Genomic DNA, 20,088 nt, shown 5'->3' on the forward strand with positions numbered 1-20,088 from the left:
CCAAAGTAGCCCCCATTGATATTAATAACTCCCCATCTCATTACCATTTGTTTGCCAAGTCGTATCATAGGAGTCCCTGGTTTGTCAGTTAGAGGTGGGACTCCGTCACCTCCAAAGGTCCGAGGCATTTTGCTCTGATTGTTGCCAGCATCATATTTAAAGTACCAGGGAAGCAGGTTGCTAGCCTTACTTGCCCTGAGTCCCATTGAGTTTTACCCCTAACGGTTGAAGGACTAACCGGTGGATTTGGTAGTCTTTGCCGTATGAGCACAACGGTGACCACGACTCAGAATATGTCCGAGATGCCCAGCCTTATTCCAAAGTAACTGGTATCCCGACTGTCGGGACCACTTATTTGGCCACTCATACGTTGCCCGTGGTTCATGAACTCGGACATGACTATAGGAACCCACACCATATTAACTAAAGTATTTTATAAAGTAATTCCTTCTCATAAATTTTAGCTTGAAATATAACGTACTATGTATAAAATTATATGGAAGTTTTCAGAAAAGCAACTGAAATAATATTGACCTGTCCAAAATTCGAAAAAAAAAAATAATACTGCTCTCTACAATTACTGTTGAGCTTTTGCTCAGAAAGAACCACCACAACATGATGTAAACTGAAATCGTTAGGATTTAACTGTGTATTGTGAAGAATAACGAAATAAAACAAAATATCGTGTAAAGTTAAGGTTCATCCTAGGAAATATTCCTCACCCTCCACTGACCGGCAATTTAAGTGCTGGAAAAAAAAAGGCAGGAGGAGGCTCTGTTAGCCATGGTCAATTTTCCTGGAGTGAAATACAGGGAATTTTATTGCTGACTGTGTCAGTGATATCAACACTGTGTTCTTTGTTAGTGTTCAGAAATAAGTGTGCAATCAGCGATTCCTTGGAAATGGGACTTGGAATTTAAATATTAACCTAAGTTTTCATTTTCGAACCTATTACGCTTCTGCAACACATTTTTGACAGACGTTACAGAAGCTGTGAAACTATCATAATTAACATTCCCCTGACTAAAATGATCTACACTCCTGGAAATTGAAATAAGAACACCGTGAATTCATTGTCCCAGGAAGGGGAAACTTTATTGACACATTCTTGGGGTCAGATACATCACATGATCACACTGACAGAACCACAGGCACATAGACACAGGCAACAGAGCATGCACAATGTCGGCATTAGTACAGTGTATATCCACCTTTCGCAGCAATGCAGGCTGCTATTCTCCCATGGAGACGATCGTAGAGATGCTGGATGTAGTCCTGTGGAACGGCTTGCCATGCCATTTCCACCTGGCGCCTCAGTTGGACCAGCGTTCGTGCTGGACGTGCAGACCGCGTGAGACGACGCTTCATCCAGTCCCAAACATGCTCAATGGGGGACAGATCCGGAGATCTTGCTGGCCAGGGTAGTTGACTTACACCTTCTAGAGCACGTTGGGTGGCACGGGATACATGCGGACGTGCATTGTCCTGTTGGAACAGCAAGTTCCCTTGCCGGTCTAGGAATGGTAGAACGATGGGTTCGATGACGGTTTGGATGTACCGTGCACTATTCAGTGTCCCCTCGACGATCACCAGTGGTGTACGGCCAGTGTAGGAGATCGCTCCCCACACCATGATGCCGGGTGTTGGCCCTGTGTGCCTCGGTCGTATGCAGTCCTGATTGTGGCGCTCACCTGCACGGCGCCAAACACGCATACGACCATCATTGGCACCAAGGCAGAAGCGACTCTCATCGCTGAAGACGACACGTCTCCATTCGTCCCTCCATTCACGCCTGTCGCGACACCACTGGAGGCGGGCTGCACGATGTTGGGGCGTGAGCGGAAGACGGCCTAACGGTGTGCGGGACCGTAGCCCAGCTTCATGGAGACGGTTGCGAATGGTCCTCGCCCATACCCCAGGAGCAACAGTGTCCCTAATTTGCTGGGAAGTGGCGGTGCGGTCCCCTACGGCACTGCGTAGGATCCTACGGTCTTGGCGTGCATCCGTGCGTCGCTGCGGTCCGGTCCCAGGTCGACGGGCACGTGCACCTTCCGCCGACCACTGGCGACAACATCGATGTACTGTGGAGACCTCACGCCCCACGTGTTGAGCAATTCGGCGGTACGTCCACCTGGCCTCCCGCATGCCCACTATACGCCCTCGCTCAAAGTCCGTCAACTGCACATACGGTTCACGTCCACGCTGTCGCGGCATGCTACCAGTGTTAAAGACTGCGATGGAGCTCCGTATGCCATGGCAAACTGGCTGACACTGACGGCGGCGGTGCACAAATGCTGCGCAGCTAGCGCCATTCGACGGCCAACACCGCGGTTCCTGGTGTGTCCGCTGTGGCGTGCGTGTGATCATTGCTTGTACAGCCCTCTCGCAGTGTCCGGAGCAAGTATGGTGGGTCTGACGCACCGGTGTCAATGTGTTCTTTTTTCCATTTCCAGGAGTGTATAATGAGAAACTGTTATGGTTTTTTCTTGATTTTTTACGTTTTGGCGTTTTGCACCTTGAGCGTTCACCTTTTCTAGTCTACAGGTGTGACCCACAACCTCAATAACAGCCTCGCCTCACAGCAAGACACATATATGAGCAGTTGTGCAATGTCAAATAGCAAAGAAAGGGGCCCTAAGTTAATTAAATTCAGATTTGTATTTCTACAGAATGTCGATCCTCTCGTTACAATTACTAGTCTTATCCACTCGATTTCTTAACATTAATTTTATTTCTTTATCTGTGTAACTTTACATCAGATTTCCCAGTCAAGACTCAAGATACTATCATATCGAAATTCCTTACCTACCTCTGAACAGTATGCGGGCACCTGATCTATGATACAGTAACCATGAGAGAACTTAGTAATTTCTCCAAAACTGCGACAACTGTTAGAATCCGCTGAAAATTTGAATGGCGCCTCGTCTTAAAAGAGGTGCCTTGATACGGAAAACATTCTCCTTCACGTCGGTTGGCACCTATGCAGGATGGGAGACCACAGAGAAATGAAGGCTTTATCTGCTTCTAGGGCCTATGCTCTTTGTGTGAACATCGGTGATTGCACGGTCGAAAGACACCAACAATTATCGCATTCGGCTCCAGGCAGTTGCCACCTAGACTTATGTTAGAGGGTCGCTATTCATTAAGTTCGACAGAGACGCGCAATGACACCTTTGATGAAGCTACGCCGTTTTAACATTGCCTGAGCAACCGTTTTGAGTAGGAACTTTTTAGCAGCCTGCTGGATCCTGCAGGCCACTTTCACCATCCCCCACCCATCTCCTTTTGTCACCTCGACTGAACTCTCTCTGACATCCTGTAACTACTACCTGCTTAGTAATTTATTGACAGAGCTTGTATCCTTTTAAATTTCAGTGTTTTGCCAATAGCTGTCTGCAGTTAATTCTTGGTTGTTCCCATACTTTTGTGAAGCTGTTTTCGGCAATGTGAAAGTTCTTTGCTGTAATATACGAATATTTTAATGACAACTTCTTTCTTGTGTTTTATAAACCCTGTTCAACTCCTCAGTTTCGTAATTACTCACTCTGCACAGTACAACACTCTTGCGAGTATGATTACCTTATGCAGTTAGGACTAATCTTAATTGGTTTTAACAAGAAGAGGGCGCTACATGGAGACATTCCCTCTTCTCACTTGATTCACTCTGTCCAATTCAGTTAGACAATATTGATCATAACTGTGCGTCCTGTACCAAATAGAACTAACACTTTTTTTCTGACCTTCTTCCAGCTATATCTACCTACACCTTTCGTGATTACTCTGCACATCACATTTATTTTAACTGAAGATTCATAGGACCACTTTCAGACAGTTTCTCTACATTTTCAAATGTGAAATAATCTGGATGAAGTTAAGCATCAAAGGTGGGTCTAAAGCGAGATATTCGGATGCTTTCACAGACCGACTACGTCAGGAACTATAGCGGCAGAGCGCTTCAGAGAGAATTCGCAGAATTTCGTGAATAAATCACCCGATTACGCTTTTGTAACAGGGGAAGACTTTAACTTACCAGCTGTAGAATGGGAAAATTATGGGATCAAAACTGGTGCCAGAGTGACATTCTCAAAGTCGTGTCTTGGAATTACTTAGAGGAGATAGAGAACCAACTCTTGAAGGTAATGTCTACACCCTGTAGCAACAAACAAATCTGAACTTTTCGAAACAGTTAACGCAAAATAGGGCATCAGTGATCGTAAGGCTGTAATAGCATGAATGACTGAGTGTTATAAGAACTGTTAAGAAATCTAGGAAAATATTTTTGTTTTACAAGAATGACAGTATACAAAAATTGCGGAGTACCTGCATAGTCAACATAAAATATTCAGTGCTGAGGAGAAGATATGGAACGAAAATGGACAAAATTCAAAATAACCATTCAATACGCCTTAGATAAGCACGTTCTGAACAAGGTTTTAAGGAATGGGAAAGACCCACTATGGTTTAACAACTGCGTTGGAAAGTTGCTGCGTAAACAAAGAGCCAAAGATTTAAGATAAGTCAAAACTTAACCGACGAGCAAAACCTACTGAAGCGAAAATGAGAATGAGAGTAATGAGAGAAGGGTCCAGTCGGTTTCAAAGTAAAATTTTGCTAACTGATCATAGTGATAATCCTAGGATGTTTCGCTCTTACTTAGCTTCAGCAGACGGGTTGAAATCAATCTATTCAGTCACTCAGTGACTGTACTGACGTCAAAACAGGACATGACAGAAGGCTGAAATACTGAATTTGGTCTTCCAAACTGTTTCACTGCGAAAAATAGTAACGCAGTCCGTCCTTTGAAACGCAACACAGACGGCGAAATGACAGATATTGAAATAAGTGATTGTGGAATAGAAAAGCAATTACAATAGCTCAGTAGAGGAAAGGCAACTGGACCAGATGAGATACCTATAAGGTTCTACAGAGACAATACGAAAGGACTTGCTCCCCTTCTAGAAGCAGTATATAGCAGATCGCTGGGGCAACGAAGGGTACTTAGTGACAGGAAAAAAAGCGCAGGTCATTCCTGTTTTCAAGAAGGGCCGTAGCACAGATGCACACAATTATAGACCTATATCGCTGATGTCAGTCTGCTATAGAATTATGGAACATTTCTTATGCTCAAGAATTTTGTGGTTTTTAGAGAAGGAAAATCTGCTCTGTAAAAATAAACATGGATTCCGCGAACAGATATCTTGCGAAACTCAGCTCACTCTTCCTTCATGATATCCACAGCGCCACAGACAATGGCTCAGCTTGACTTCGGAAAGGAATTTCACACCGTCCAACGCTACCAACAAGTGAAAAAAATATGAGCTAACCGCGTATTGCACCAGATTCGTGACTGGATTCAGAACTTCCTTCCAGATAAATAAAGGGACTGTTAACATTAGTGACTCGATGACGCTGCTTGCAGATGATGCGGTTGTCTGTAAGAAAGTGGCAATGCCAGAAGAGAGTAGCGAACTTTAGGAAGACCTGCAGAGGATTGATTAATAGTGCAGGGAATGGCAGATGCCGTGTCCAGACTAAGCGCCTGCAACTCTCGCTTCCCGCGAAGCAGACCGGCACAGCGGGCCCCGGGCCGAGTAGGGGTCAGCCTGGCCGGTCGTCCCGGAAACACAGACGCTTCCCAGAGACCACCAGGAGGCGTCCACGGCGCCGCAAGAGGTCGCTACAGCCGCAGACCTCTTTCCTTCCGCTCGACACGTGACTGCAAATAGAGCCAGCCATATCCATGCGCCGAGCAGTATTTAGGCTGGTGCAGGAGCCTGGAGAGACAGTTTACGCCGAGCGAGCTCACTGGTGTCACCGTAGCCGCCGCGTCAACGTCCACCGCCGCCAGCGTACCGGAGCCATCCTCACTGGGCCTCTACTCGTCCTCAGACTCAGGTGACGGCAACGTGGACTCCGCGCCGCTCTTCACGAGACGCCTGGGGCTTGGTTTGGTGAAGTTGTGTGGTTACTACAGACAGTTTATGTTTGGAAGAATCTCTGATTTAGTTATTGGTAGGCTTGGAGGATCAGTCCTACCTCACGAATATTGTTTTGTAAATTTTGAAGAAAGACTTAGTTTAAATAAAAACGCTATAACTCACACTCTGCGATTTTCCTATCCGCGGACGGTGGATATATTAGCAGATGACCCTGAACCTGAACGTAAATAAATTTAGCATAATGCGCATACGTAGGATAAGGTATCCCTTACAGCAAAATTACACTGTTGGTGACAAATTGGTGGAAAAAATAACTATTGTAAAACATCCAGGAGTAACCACCAAGCAAACTTATGTGGAATGACCACATGAAAAAGTAACAGGAAAAGCAGATGCCAGACAGATTCACAGGAAGAATCTTACAAAACACTTGTTTGACCAATTCTCGAGTACTGGTCATCAGTGTATGACATTCACCAGGTAAGAATGATTAAAGATTGATTGATTTGGGGGAAGAGACCAAACAGCGAGGTCATCGGTACCATCGGATTAGGGAAGGATGGGGAAGGAAATCGGCCGTGCCCCTTCAAAAGAACCATCCTGGCATTTGCCTCAAGCAATTTAGGGAAATCACGAAAAACCTAAATCAGGATGGCTGGACGCCGGTTTGAACCGTCGTCCTCCCGAGTGCGAGTAAGTGTGCTAACCACTGAGCTACCGCGCTTGGTCTAATAGAAGACATACTTAAGATCGAATGAAGAGCATTTCAGTTGGTGCGACAGTGTTACGGAGACGTCCAACAGACTTCAGAGGAAAACATTACAAGATAGTTTTTACTTGTGCATCATGGTGAGGTTTATATTGCAATTCTGAGAAAGTACTGGAAAGAGTCAGAAAACATTACTTCCTCCCACGTCTCATGAAATGACAATGAGACAATTTTATAACTTAATTAATTGGTTATAAATTGGTACCTTACATAATTGCGCTCTGGCTATTATTCTCCTCCCACACCCTCCCTAGTGTTTTATTTGGGGGGGGGGGGGGGGTCCAACTGTGTTTCAGTATCGACGCCTTTTGACCAATGGGCTCCTGTGCACCGGGACTCCACATGGGGTAGCATTTCTTACTATCAAATGTCTGAGCAGCACCAGTGCCACTTGCGTTCAGTACTTTGAGCAGTAATCATGACAAAACCCATTCTGCAGCAGCGAGCAGCTAAGAAGAAGAATAAGAAGACTGCATGTGAAAGTGCTTGATCATTATTATTATTATTAGTATTATTATTATTATTGCTGATGTTACGTGTGGGCACACACACACACACACACACACACACACACACACACACACACACACACACACACACACACACACACAGTCACTACTGTTTTATTATTGTTACAGAATTGCGTGACTCCACACAGCCTCCACCAATGGCAGCAGCAGCATTAGCAGCTAGCTTTCAACTTCTTGGCATTTGACCAGCAGCAATCTGCATTTAAGCTCACTGACCCACTGGCATTCAATTAGCCCCAGCCAGCAGCATCGAAACTGCAGTTCAGTGCTACTACTAACAGAATGTTGCCACTGCTCTTCGCTACTACATACACTTTAACAGAAAGTGGTTCCAAGTGTGTGTATGTGGGTCTGACAGTGACTTTGAAGCTATTGACAGAGAATGTACAGTGAAGTGATACTAAAGTGTGTTTTATGTGGTTAGAATTAAACCACATGAGTGACATGATTGAGTACATTGGAAGAAAAATTACTGATGAGTTAAGTTCCTGCTTACACCAACTAATATTTGAATGATAAAAGGTGAAACAGCGGTAGTGGACATGTAATAAGAGGCCATGCACGAGTTAACAGCTGATGGTGCAACCAAATACATCAAACATTCAAGTGCGTTGCATTTATGTGACTTTTACTTTGTATTAATGATTGCGTCTGACAAACTGTCGCTGGCAGCAATATGTCACAACAATATTCAATGACTATTATGAATTTGTACACCAACAAAATTAAGCTGAACAAGCTGGATCAGTGTATTAACACGTGTATTCCATATGTACCACAATCTATAAAAGTTGATCTTCTAAGTGTTGATACTGAATATATTGAGTGGATACCAGTGCAAATGCCCCAACAGGATTAACCCCTTAACAGTGGTATTTTTTTCTTCAGATTATGTTCGAAAAATATTTACTTTTATTAATGAAAAAGATTCTGTAATGACTGACATTACATACTGACATATAAAAATAGTTTTTAAAGCTAAAAATAACGCGTTACAAACTCTTGAAGACCACTAAAAATAAATTATCCTGAAACTTGAAGCCACTTTTTAGTTTCTATGTATCTATGAAGTCCAACCATGCATTCCACAGCTGTTTCCTGTGAACATTAATACATCCGCTGTGCTCCAGCCAGCTCCTCCAAGATTTCTCTTACCACTGGTCACTCTACTGACAAATTGTCACTTTCAGTTTCTGATCTTTTTTTAATAGCGGTCTCTCGCGAACAGACAGGTCCGCGTTCGAATGCGTGACAAGCCTGTGTTACACAAGTAAACATAGTGTCTGTGACCGCCACCCTTTCAGTGAAAGACATATTGTGAGGTACTTTGAAATTCTATATTTTTATCGTCCTCACAGCTTCCAGATCTCAAAGCTAGCATGAATTTGATATGAGTATGTCCTCTCACTGTATTTCATTAGTTGCTTGTTTTAAAGACAAATGCGGGTGCCTCTGCTACTCGCTTGCTTGGTAGCGTTCCTCCTGATGGGATGGATTACAGAAGTTTGTGTCATTTTATGATGTAATATTTGACTTAAATTAGAATGTTACGAATATTTACGTTAATACGAGGGGCGTTTGAAAAGCCCACGCAAAGTCCGAGAGATGGCACCACCGGCGCGTATCGAGATCATGTTTAGTTAGTAGCATCTTTGGAAAGAACTCACACCAAGTTTCAGCCATATTGGTCTATTTGTTTGTGTTTGGCATTCGTGTGAATCAAGGAAGTCGAGTGATTGTCAAAAAATGAACGAAAAAGAATTTTGTGTGGTGATTAAACATTACTTTATGAAAGGCAAAACGCCTCAGGAGACTAAAGAGAAGCTTGACAAACATACAGTGACTCTGCACCTTCGATTAGAACAGTTTATAAGTGGTTTCAAAATTTCCGGAGTGGCCATATGGGCACAACTGATGCTGAACGTTCTGGACGCCCTGCTGAGGTTATGACTCCAGAAATCATTGATAATATCCATGATATGGTGATGGATGACAAAAGAGTTAAGGGTGCGTGGATTGCTAGTGCTGTGGGCATCTCGAATGAACGGGTACATAATATTTTGCATAAACATTTGGACATGAGAAAGCTATCCGCAAGATGGGTTCCGCGATTGCTCACGTTTGACCAAAAACAGAATTGTGTGCAGTGTTGCAAGGATGCTTTGCAGCTGTTCAGGAAGAATCCGCAGGACTTTAAGCGTCGTTTCGTCACTGTAGATGAAACATGGATACATTACTATACTCCTGAGACCAAACAACAATCTAAACAATGGGTTACCAAGGGACAATATGCACCAAAAATGGCGAAGACCAATCCTTCGGCCGGAAAGGTTATGGCGACTGTCTTTTGGGATTCGCAATGAATAATCCTCATCGACTATCTGGAAAAGGGTAAAACTATTACAGGTGAATATTATTCACCATTATTGGACGGTCTGAAAATCGATCTGCAAGAAAAACGCCGGCGATTGGACCGCAAAGAAGTCCTTTTCCATCACTACAGTGCACCAGCACACACCTCAACAGTTGTGGTTGCAAAATTCATGGAAATAGCATCCCAAGTCGTTTCACACCCCCCTATTCTTCAGACTTGGCTCCCTCGGACTATTATTTGTTCCCCAATTTGAAGAAATGGCTGACGGGACTAAGATTTTATTCAAACGAGGAGGTGATTGCAGCAACTGATAGCTATTTTGCAGACTTGGACAATTCCTATTATTCGGAAGAGATCACCAAATTAGAACAGCGTTTGACGAAGTGTATAAGTCTAAAAGGAGACTATGCCGAAAAATAAAAAAAAGGTTTACCCCAAACACATAAGCAGTTTTTATTTTTACACGGACTTTTCAAACGCCCCTCGTAGTTTTGCCATTTTCTCCATTGCTTCCCCTAATCTGATTCTTAAACACTTTTCCGCAAATTATTCGGAGACGTTCTTCTACGTCGGTTGTCTTAATACGAGGATGGAGTTGATTGGCTGCCATTTCGCGGCTTTAAGGGCATATTGCACGATATACGTTGGAACCCATTTCCTCTCAGAAGTCCGATTCCCTTCTAGAGCATTATTTTATTACATGCTCAACACCGAGACAAAACTTTTAATTATCTTTTCACGGTCACGCATCATTGTGTTAAAGATGGGCCGACAATACAGGCTTCGACGAGTTTGATTGATTCCGTCAAAATTACGATCGCCCTTTCTCACTTTTACTTATCTTATCCTTTCCTCTTCTTTCTTGGCTCTACAGCTCACGATGAGCCTTGGCCTCTTCTACAATTTCCTTATATCTCTCTCGGTCCTTTGCCAATACTCTACAGTTTTTATAGCCCTTCTTCCTAAGATATTCGATTACTCCATCTTCCCATCTGGCTCTTGGTCGACCACGTCCTCTCTTCCCTCCTGGCTTTCCTTCTAATATTCTTTTTGGTACTTCTGTATCATTCATGCGAGCCACATGTCCCGCCCACCTGTCTGGAAGATTTCACTATCCTTCTGCTGGGTTAGTCTTTGTATATGGTATACAACTCATGGTTGTATCTCCTCCTCCATCTTCCTCTTTCGCAGATTGGGCCGATAATTCGTCAAAGTACCTAACTTTCAAATGCATCCAGTGTTTCAATATCTTTAGTTGTTAATGTCCAGGCTTCAGAGGCATATGTAAGCACTGGTCGTATAAGTGATTTATACATAGTTTATTTCGTGGTACGAGTCAGGAGCCTTGTGGATAGAAGTCTTGTTAGGGCAAAATAGGCTCTGTTGGCCAGTATTAATCTCTGCTTAATTTCAAAGGAGGTATCATTTAGATGTGTAACTGTCGAGCCCAGAGACTTGAAATGTTCAACTCTCTCAAATGTATAATTGCCCATTGTCATTGCGTTCGGCTTATTTTCTCTATGTGCTTTTCAGCTGCCATATATTTTGTTTTTTGTTCATTAATAATTAACCCCATGTTCCTACTGGGCTGTTCAAGAGCTGTAAATGTCTCTTCCATTGCTTTTTGGGTTCTTGCTATTATATCTGTCATCTGCGTAGGCCAGTATCTGCACCGATTTATAGAAGATCGTTCATCTGCTCCTTTACAACCAATATTAAAAGAAATACGTACAGAGGAAGAGCGATTATAGCGTACAAGGTCCAACTTCGGGAAGTGTGTGTTCCGAGATGGACTCACCTTCGGTGGCGGTGGCGGCGTGCACGTGCGCAGGCGGCGTCTTGGGCCTGGTGTGGTGGTGCAGCGGCGACACCGGAGACTGGTGCATGGCGGGCGGCGCGGGCAGCGGCGACGTGGCGCCCTCCCTGGCGGCGGTGGGGGCGGCGGCGGCGGGGGCGGGGGCGGCGGCAGCGGCGGCGGAGGCGGGCGGCGGCTGCGGCGACACCTGCAGCAGGCGCGGCGGCAGCGGAAGCTCGGGCCGGTGGCCGGCGCTGCCCACGTCCAGGCTCTCGTCGTTCTTCGCCACGGGCTGTCGACATACCGCACCGCTCTCCGTCACTCGACACTCGAAAGAGTGACTCATAGACATGGCTGCAACACTCTTACATGACTGAGTACAACCGGGCTCTAGTTCAAAGTACTGCGCGTTTTTACCTCGCAGTTCAAGCTTGGAATGTAATCGCGTAAAATGCCTTTGTGAGCAGCCGCAAAGGCTTGCCGTTAGTTATGAAATTAATTGACCGTTAAAAGGAGAACCGAGTTTCAAGATATCTGTTGTGAATAACCCCTTTAAGTACACTACTGGCCATTAAAATTGCTACATCACGAAGATGACGTGCTACAGACGCGAAATTTAACCGACAGGAAGAAGATGCTGTGATATGCAAATGATTAGCTTTTCAGGGTATTCGCACAAGGTTGGCGCCGGTGGCGACACCTACAACGTGCTGACATGAGGAAAGTTTCCAAACGATTTCTCAGACACAAATAGCAGTTGACCGGCGTTTCCTGATGAAACATTGTTGTGATGCCTCGTGTAAGGAGGAGAAATGCGTACCATCACGTTTCCGACTTTGATAAAGGTCGGATTGTAGTCTATCGCGATGGCGATTTATCGTATCGCGACATTGCTGCTCGCGTTGGTCGGGATCCAGTGACTGTTAGCAGAATAAGGAATCGGTGGGTTCAGGAGGGTAATACGCCGTGCTTGATCCCATCGGCCTTGTATCACTAGCAGTCGAGATAACAGGCATCTTATCCGCATGGCTGTAACGGATCGTGCAGCCACGTCTCGATCCCTGAGTCAACAGATGGGGACGTTTGCAAGACAACAACCATCTGCACGAACAGTTCGACGACTTTTGCGTCAGCATGGACTATCAGCACGAAGACCATGGCTGCGGTTACCCCCGACGCTGCATCACAGACAGGAACGCCTGCGATGGTGTACTCAACGATGAACCTGGGTGCATGAATAGCAAAGCGTCGGTTTTTCGGATGAATCCAGGTTCTGTTTACAGCGTCATGATGGTCGCATCCGTGTTTGGCGACATCGCGGTGAACGCACACTGGAAGCGTGTATTCGTCATCGCCATACTGGCGTATCACCCGGCGTGATGGTATGGGGTGCCATTGGTTACACGTCTCGGTCACCTCTTATTCGCATTGACGGCACTTTGAACAGTGGACGTTACATTTCAGATGTGTTACGACCCGTGACTCTACCATTCATTCGATCCATGCGAAACCCTACATTTCAGCAGTATAATGCACGACCGCATGTTGCAGGTCCTGCTCGGGCCTTGCTGGATAATGAAAATGTTCGACTGCTGCCCTGGCCAGCACATTCTCCAGATCTCTCACTAATTGAAAACGTCTGGTCAATGGCGGCCGAGCAACTGGCTCGTCACAATACGCCAGTCACTACTCTTGATGAACTGTGGTATCGTGTTGAATCTGCATGGCAGCTGTACCTGTACACGCCATCCAAGCTCTGTTTGACTCAATGCCCAGGCGTATCAAGGCCGTTATTACGGCCCGAGGTGGTTTTTCTGGGTACTGATTTCTCAGGATCTATGTACCCAAATTGCGTAAAATGTAATCACATGTCAGCTCTAGTATAATATATTTGTCCAATGAATACCCTTTTATCATCTTCATTTGTTCTTGGTGTAGCAATTTTAATGGCCAGTAGTATAGTTATAGACAAATCCCGAAACCTTCAACCTACGCAAAATAATGCACTCTCATCTCCCAGAAAAACAATTTCAAAACGTTATCTGACTCGTATAGTTCAATAGAAATAGTCACACACAAAAATACTTTTGTATTGCAGTGCAGTGGAAAAGAAATAAGTTTGTGCAGCTATAACTCAATCAATGCACAGCGAGTACTGATTCCTAAAGGCAGCTACACTGATGAACCAAAGAAACTGGAACACCTGCCTAATGTCGTGTAGGTACCCCGCGAGCATGCAGAACTACCGCAACACTACGTGGCATGGACTCGACTAATGTCTGAAATAGTGCTGGAGTGAAATAACACCCTGAGTCCTGCAGAGCCGTCCATAAATCTGTGAGAGTAGTAGGAGGAAAAGAGATCTCTTCTGAACAGCACTTTGCAAGGCATCCCAGATACGCTAAATAATGTTCATGTTTGGGGAGTTTAGTAGCCAGCGAAAGTGTTTAAACTCAGAAGAGTGTCTCTGGAGACACACTGTAGCAATTCTGGACATGGGGGGTGTCGCATTGTCGTTCTGGAATTGGCCAAGTCCGTCGGAATGCACAATGGGCATGAATGGATGCAGATGATCAGACAGGATGCTTACGTACGTGTCACCTGTCAGAGTCGTATCTAGACGTATTAGGGGTCCCATATCACTCCAACTGCGCACGTCCCACACCATTACAGAGCCTCCACCAGCTTGAACAATCCCCTGCTGACATGCAAGGTCCATGGATTCATGAGGCGGCCTCCATACCCGTACACGTCCATCTGCTCGATTCAATTTAAAACGAGACGAAGCAACATGTTTCCAATCATCAACAGTCCAACGTCGGTGTTGACGGGCCCAGGCGAGGTGTAAAGCTTTGTGTCGTGCAGTCATCGCGGATACACGAGTGAGCCTTCGGCTCCGAAAGCCCATATCGATGATGTTTTGTAGAATGGTTCGCACGCTGGTCCAGAATTGAAATCTGCAGCAATTTGGGGAAGGGTTGCACTTCTGTCATGTTGAACGATTCCCTTCAGTCGTCGTTTGTCCCATTCTTGCAGGGTCTTTCTCCGACCGCAGCGATGTCGGAGATTTGATGTTCTACCAGATTCCTGATATTCGCGGTACACTCGTGAAATGGTCGTACGGGGAAAATCACCACTTCATCGATACTTCGGAGATGCTGTGACCCATTGCTCGTGCGCCAACTATAGCATCACGTTCAAACTCACTTAAATCTTGATAACCTGCCACTGTAGCAGCAGTAATCGTTCTAACAACTGCGCCAGACACTTCTTGTCTTATACAGGCGTTGCCGACCGCAGCGCCGTATTCTGTCCGTTTACATATCTCTGTATTTGAATACGCATGCGTGTGCCAGTTTCTTTGGCGCTTCAGTGTAAAATGAACATGTATTAGCCTTTCACTTATATCATCCAGATGTGGCGTGATGATGTTTCCTCAGTTTTACAATTGTTGCCTAAGAATATAAGGTATCTCTAAACCACGTGAGCCAAAATGTAATTCCTTAATACCAGTTTTACATAGGGGCGTAATAATGTGTGAGAACTATCCGCACTATGTACAAGGTGAAGATAAAATGGCGCACTTGGCGGCGGCATGCAATTCTCCATCCAGATTCAAGACAAAAGTTTATCCAGAAAATTTCCTTTCCCATCCCTGACACCATCCGAGCTTGTGCTCCGTCTCTAATGACCTCGATGTCGATTGAATGTTAAACCCAATCTTCCTTCCTTCCTTTCTTTACGTTCATGTAGAGCGGCTTCTCGATAGAGTACGCAAACGATGGGTACGTCGACATGCTTCTGGTGCTGAATGCATCCCATAACCAAACTGCTGTTGCTGCTGCTCGTGCGTATGCTGCACGGCACCCCCAAAGGCGAATAAGAATGGTTTTCGTTGCCTGGAGCAACGCCTTCGGGAAACCGATGGTCTTCATCCACAAGTACTGGAAAGGTGTCGTCCAAGGACTGGTCGTACTCCACAAAAAAAGAATGCGATCCTTGAAACTGTTCACCAATCGCCTCGGCGAAGTACCCGTGATTGTTGCAAGGCAATTCCAGATATCTGAATGACTGACTGTTGAAGTGTTGCACGATTAAGAGCTGCACCTATATCATAAAACGTTAACTCACTACCAGAGGCCAGAAGACAGCATTCGACGAGTACAGTACTGTGTATGGTTTTTGCACTAAGTGGAAGATAACGAAGATTTTATAAATAACGTGATATGGACAAACGAATGTAGCTTCACTCGTGAAGGTATTTTCAACCTTCACAAGAGCCATTATTGGTCGGAACATAACCCACATGCCACCTGTGAACATGGCTTTCAGGCTCGCTTTGATATAAACCCGTGGGCTAGAATCGTAGGAGGTGTGCTTTTGGGCCCTTATCTATTTCCGGACAAGTTGAAGGCGCCCCTGTATTGTACTTTCCTTTGCAATACTTTGCCTGACGTATTAGAAAACTTGTCGCTTGGTGTTCACCGACAGCTATGGTTTCAGCAAGATGATGCAACGCCACAATTTGGAATGAATGTGCGTAACTATTTATATGAAGCGTTTTCAGGGAAATTGATTGGATGTAGGGGTCCAGTGTTCTGGCCACCACGTTCCCCACATTCCTCCACTAGATGTTTAGTTGTGGGAACACTTAAAGAAACAAGTTTATAGTACCCCACCCATGGATGTACACGACCTAATAGATCGCGTGCATGCTGCTTTGGCAATGGTGGATGCAAGTGTGTTGCACAGGGTCTAGAAAGTATGATTTAGTGACAGGTGAACTGTTTTAAAAGTTTCATATCAGCGCACACTCCGCTGCAGAGTGAAAATCTCATTCTGGAAACATCGCCCAGGCTGTGGCTAAGCCATGTCTCCGCAATATCCTTTCTTTCAGGAGTGCTAGTTCTGCAAGGTTCGCAGGAGAGCTTCTGTAAAGTTTGGAAGGTAGGAGACGAGGTACTGGCAGAAGTAAAGCTGTGAGTACCGGGCGTGAGTCGTGCTTCGGTAGCTCAGTTGGTAGAGCACTTGCCCGCGAAAGGCAAAGGTCCCGAGTTCGAGTCTCGGTCGAGCACACAGTTTTAATCTGCCAGGAAGTTTCATATCAGCGCACACTCCGCTGCAGAGTGAAAATCTCATTCTGGAAACATCCCCCAGGCTGTGGCTAAGCCATGTCTCCGCAATATCCTTTCTTTCAGGAGTGCTAGTTCTGCAAGGTTCGCAGGAGAGCTTCTGTAAAGTTTGGAAGGTAGGAGACGAGGTACTGGCAGAAGTAAAGCTGTGAGTACCGGGCGTGAGTCGTGCTTCGGTAGCTCAGTTGGTAGAGCACTTGCCCGCGAAAGGCAAAGGTCCCGAGTTCGAGTCTCGGTCGGGCACACAGTTTTAATCTGCCAGGAAGTTTCATATCAGCGCACACTCCGCTGCAGAGTGAAAATCTCATTCTGGAAACATCCCCCAGGCTGTGGCTAAGCCATGTCTCCGCAATATCCTTTCTTTCAGGAGTGCTAGTTCTGCAAGGTTCGCAGGAGAGCTTCTGTAAGGTTTGGAAGGTAGGAGACGAGGTACTGGCAGAAGTAAAGCTGTGAGTACCGGGCGTGAGTCGTGCTTCGGTAGCTCAGTTGGTAGAGCACTTGCCCGCGAAAGGCAAAGGTCCCGAGTTCGAGTCTCGGTCGGGCACACAGTTTTAATCTGCCAGGAAGTTTCATATCAGCGCACACTCCGCTGCAGAGTGAAAATCTCATTCTGGAAACATCCCCCAGGCTGTGGCTAAGCCATGTCTCCGCAATATCCTTTCTTTCAGAAGTGCTAGTTCTGCAAGGTTCGCAGGAGAGCTTCTGTAAAGTTTGGAAGGTAGGAGACGAGGTACTGGCAGAAGTAAAGCTGTGAGTACCGAGCGTGAGTCGTGCTTCGGTAGCTCAGTTGGTAGAGCACTTGCCCGCGAAAGGCAAAGGTCCCGAGTTCGAGTCTCGGTCGGGCACACAGTTTTAATCTGCCAGGAAGTTTCATGGTAATTAAAGTTTATGATGGACTTGTTCATTTAAGAACAGTTTGGCAAACATGTTCATAAGAAAAGGCCATGTCATGATCCAAACAATAATAGGGGATTGATAGCAATCCCTTTCGTTGGAAGTCTGTATTCGAAGGTACTGAAAGATCTGGCAGAGAAAGAAACGACTCACAAGCAGCGAGAATAGCAAGAGGGATTCAGAGCTGGAAGATCTGTAATGGACCCATTTTCGCATGAAACTAATAAGTGGAAAACGCATAAATATTGGAGGGACATGTTGCATTGATTTACCTGGAGAAAGTGTACTATAATGTATCCACCAACAAACTGTGGGAAAAGTTGAAAGAGACAGAATTAGATGAAATTATATATGAAAATAACACAGCGAGAGTAAGGAATCGGAATAGTTTGACACAAAAATTGGAGGTGAATAGGGGCTGCGACAGGGATTTGGGCTGCCATCGACCCTCTTTAAGCTGTACCTAGACAAACCCTGCAGACTTGACATAGAAAATGCCAGGTTATGGGAGTGTCAGTAGAGAACAGTAAGATATTTAGCCTGCATTTTCCTGTTAACCAGACTGTGTTAGCAGAAGATGAAGGTGATAAGAGCTATGTGATAAGAAAGCTTAACCCTTTAACTGCTCTGGACGTCCAGGGTTATATAGAAGTGTTATAAGGCTGGTCTGAAGATGAACACGAAGAAGTGTGAGTACTTGGGCTTTGGAACGGAAAAATTAAGTAATTTGGAGGTAGATGGAGAAGCAACTGTAGGCGTGGAAAAGCCAAAATATATTGGGGTATTATTTAATCAACAGGGCACTAGTAATAATGAAATCGCTTGCAGGATTAATAAAGGACGAGCTGTAACAAGGGCAATCAATTATGTTCTGTGGAAAAAAAGATAAAAAGAACAGCGGAATAGAGAATGTATAAGACAATAGTCTAGAGTGTAATTTTGTACAGAGCAGAAGCCTGGGACGCTGTTGAGGTGTGGCCATGTGAATAGGATGAATGAAGATAGGATACCAAATGGGTTACTACGATGGATACCATCCCAGCGGAAGACGCAAGTGGTAAAATGATGTGGAGGAGGCAATGCAAGCAAGGAATATGAATGTTGAGGAAAGTCAAGACAGTAGAAGATGGCGACTAAGGGTGGAGAAGCGGCGCCAGCTGTAGGTAATCCGCAAGAAGAAGAAGGGGGGAGAACAATTTGTCTATTAGTGCATCAAGTGATCCTTTGCTAGTCCATGACTGTTGTAAATTACACAGTACTGCTGTGGCAAAGATGATCCTTCTCCTAGAGCAATCAAAGAACTCACAGTTATGTCTGGATGGAAGTATGGTAGCTTCGCTTTCTCACAGCTTCATTGTCCATAAGATGTACAAAAACCTTCCATGTGAATCAGTCTAGCTATTGATGAAAACGGGATCAAAATCCCTACAGTGGTGACTGAGATTAGTCGTAACACACAAACAGAATATTGAGGTGGTGGTCTTTAATTTACATGTACAGATAGTTAAAAAAAAAAAAACAGCTTTTCGTAGGTCAGAAAGAATCTGGAAGACGGGAGTGCTGGTGGAGACTCACCCCGCTGAGCTCGAGCAGGTCGTCGACCTCGAGGAAGCGGTAGACGGTGTGGCGGTACTGGTCCAGCTGCGACTTCTTGAGCTTGGCGCGGTCGTAGTCCTCGCAGCTGATGGCGTGCCGCTTCTCCAGCTCCAGCTTGCTCAGCCGCTCGCCCGCCACGCGGAGGTCCGCCATGGCCAGCTTCAGTCGGCGCGCGTACTCGAACCTCTCGTCTGCCGGCACACAGCACACGCGCCTCCAGTCTCACTCACCAGCTCAGACTGTGTTGCACAGCAAGCTAGTAGTAGAGTGCGCACGAAATAAGTCGGCCACTACCTTTTCAATGGCGGTGGTAGGGGGTCGGGGGGGGGGGGGGGGGGGGGTGAGGGGCGAAATACATGCAGAGGTTTTAAGCTACAGCTAACGAATGCGCAAACAATCGAATTAATAGATCAGAGCAGTAGCATTAATACACTGTGCGAAAAAAAGCACCTGGAAGGGAAAGGGGAAACGTAATGAAACTTCACAGATTGAGAGGGTCTTTGGTGACAATTCAGTATTACAAATAGAGTCCAGTTTACAAAGAACATGACAATATGAGCCCACTTACCAGTATGATCTAGTGCCCCCTCTGTCCTGGATTAATGCAATGACTAAGTTGTGATGGGTATTATAAAGCAGTTGTATTTTTTCCTTAGGCAATCTGGCCCATAACTGTTGCAACTGGTCCTTGATATCATGGGTGCTGGCGCTGGGACAGAGCTGACGTCCAAAGTAGTCCTATATGTCTATTGAGGACAGATTTCGATGTCTTGCTGGCCACAGGTGTACCTCAACGCCACACAGACAGTTCTTAGAGATGCGTGCTACATGTGGATGCGCGTTGTTGTGTTGGTAAATGACACCACGATTCTGTCGCATGGAAGGTAACACATGAGCATGAAGGATGTCCATGACGTACAGTTGTCTCGTCAGAGTTCCCTCAATCGCTATCAGCCATGACACGAAGCCATACCTGATAGCTCCCCACACCATGACGCCAAAAGATCTAGAATGATTGGACGTCTCCCCAGGTCTCCGCCAAACTCGCCAACGATGGTC

The 20,088-nt window shown here is 45.5% G+C and overlaps 1 protein-coding gene across 1 annotated transcript in view; it reads right to left on the reverse strand.

Annotated features, from left to right (window-relative positions):
* Nucleotides 1-20,088, reverse strand: part of LOC126416672 (centrosomal protein of 104 kDa) — a 412,118-nt gene that overhangs the window by 133,674 nt on the left and 258,356 nt on the right. The window contains exons 5-6 of the mRNA XM_050084474.1: nt 19,009-19,220; nt 11,411-11,699 (exon numbers count right to left, since the gene is read on the reverse strand). Of these exons, the coding sequence (XP_049940431.1) occupies nt 11,411-11,699; nt 19,009-19,220 (501 nt within the window). The remainder of the gene's footprint in view (nt 1-11,410; nt 11,700-19,008; nt 19,221-20,088) is intronic.

This window comes from Schistocerca serialis, chromosome 8 (genome assembly GCF_023864345.2).
Source record: "Schistocerca serialis cubense isolate TAMUIC-IGC-003099 chromosome 8, iqSchSeri2.2, whole genome shotgun sequence".
In the NCBI taxonomy this organism is placed as follows: domain Eukaryota; kingdom Metazoa; phylum Arthropoda; class Insecta; order Orthoptera; family Acrididae; genus Schistocerca; species Schistocerca serialis.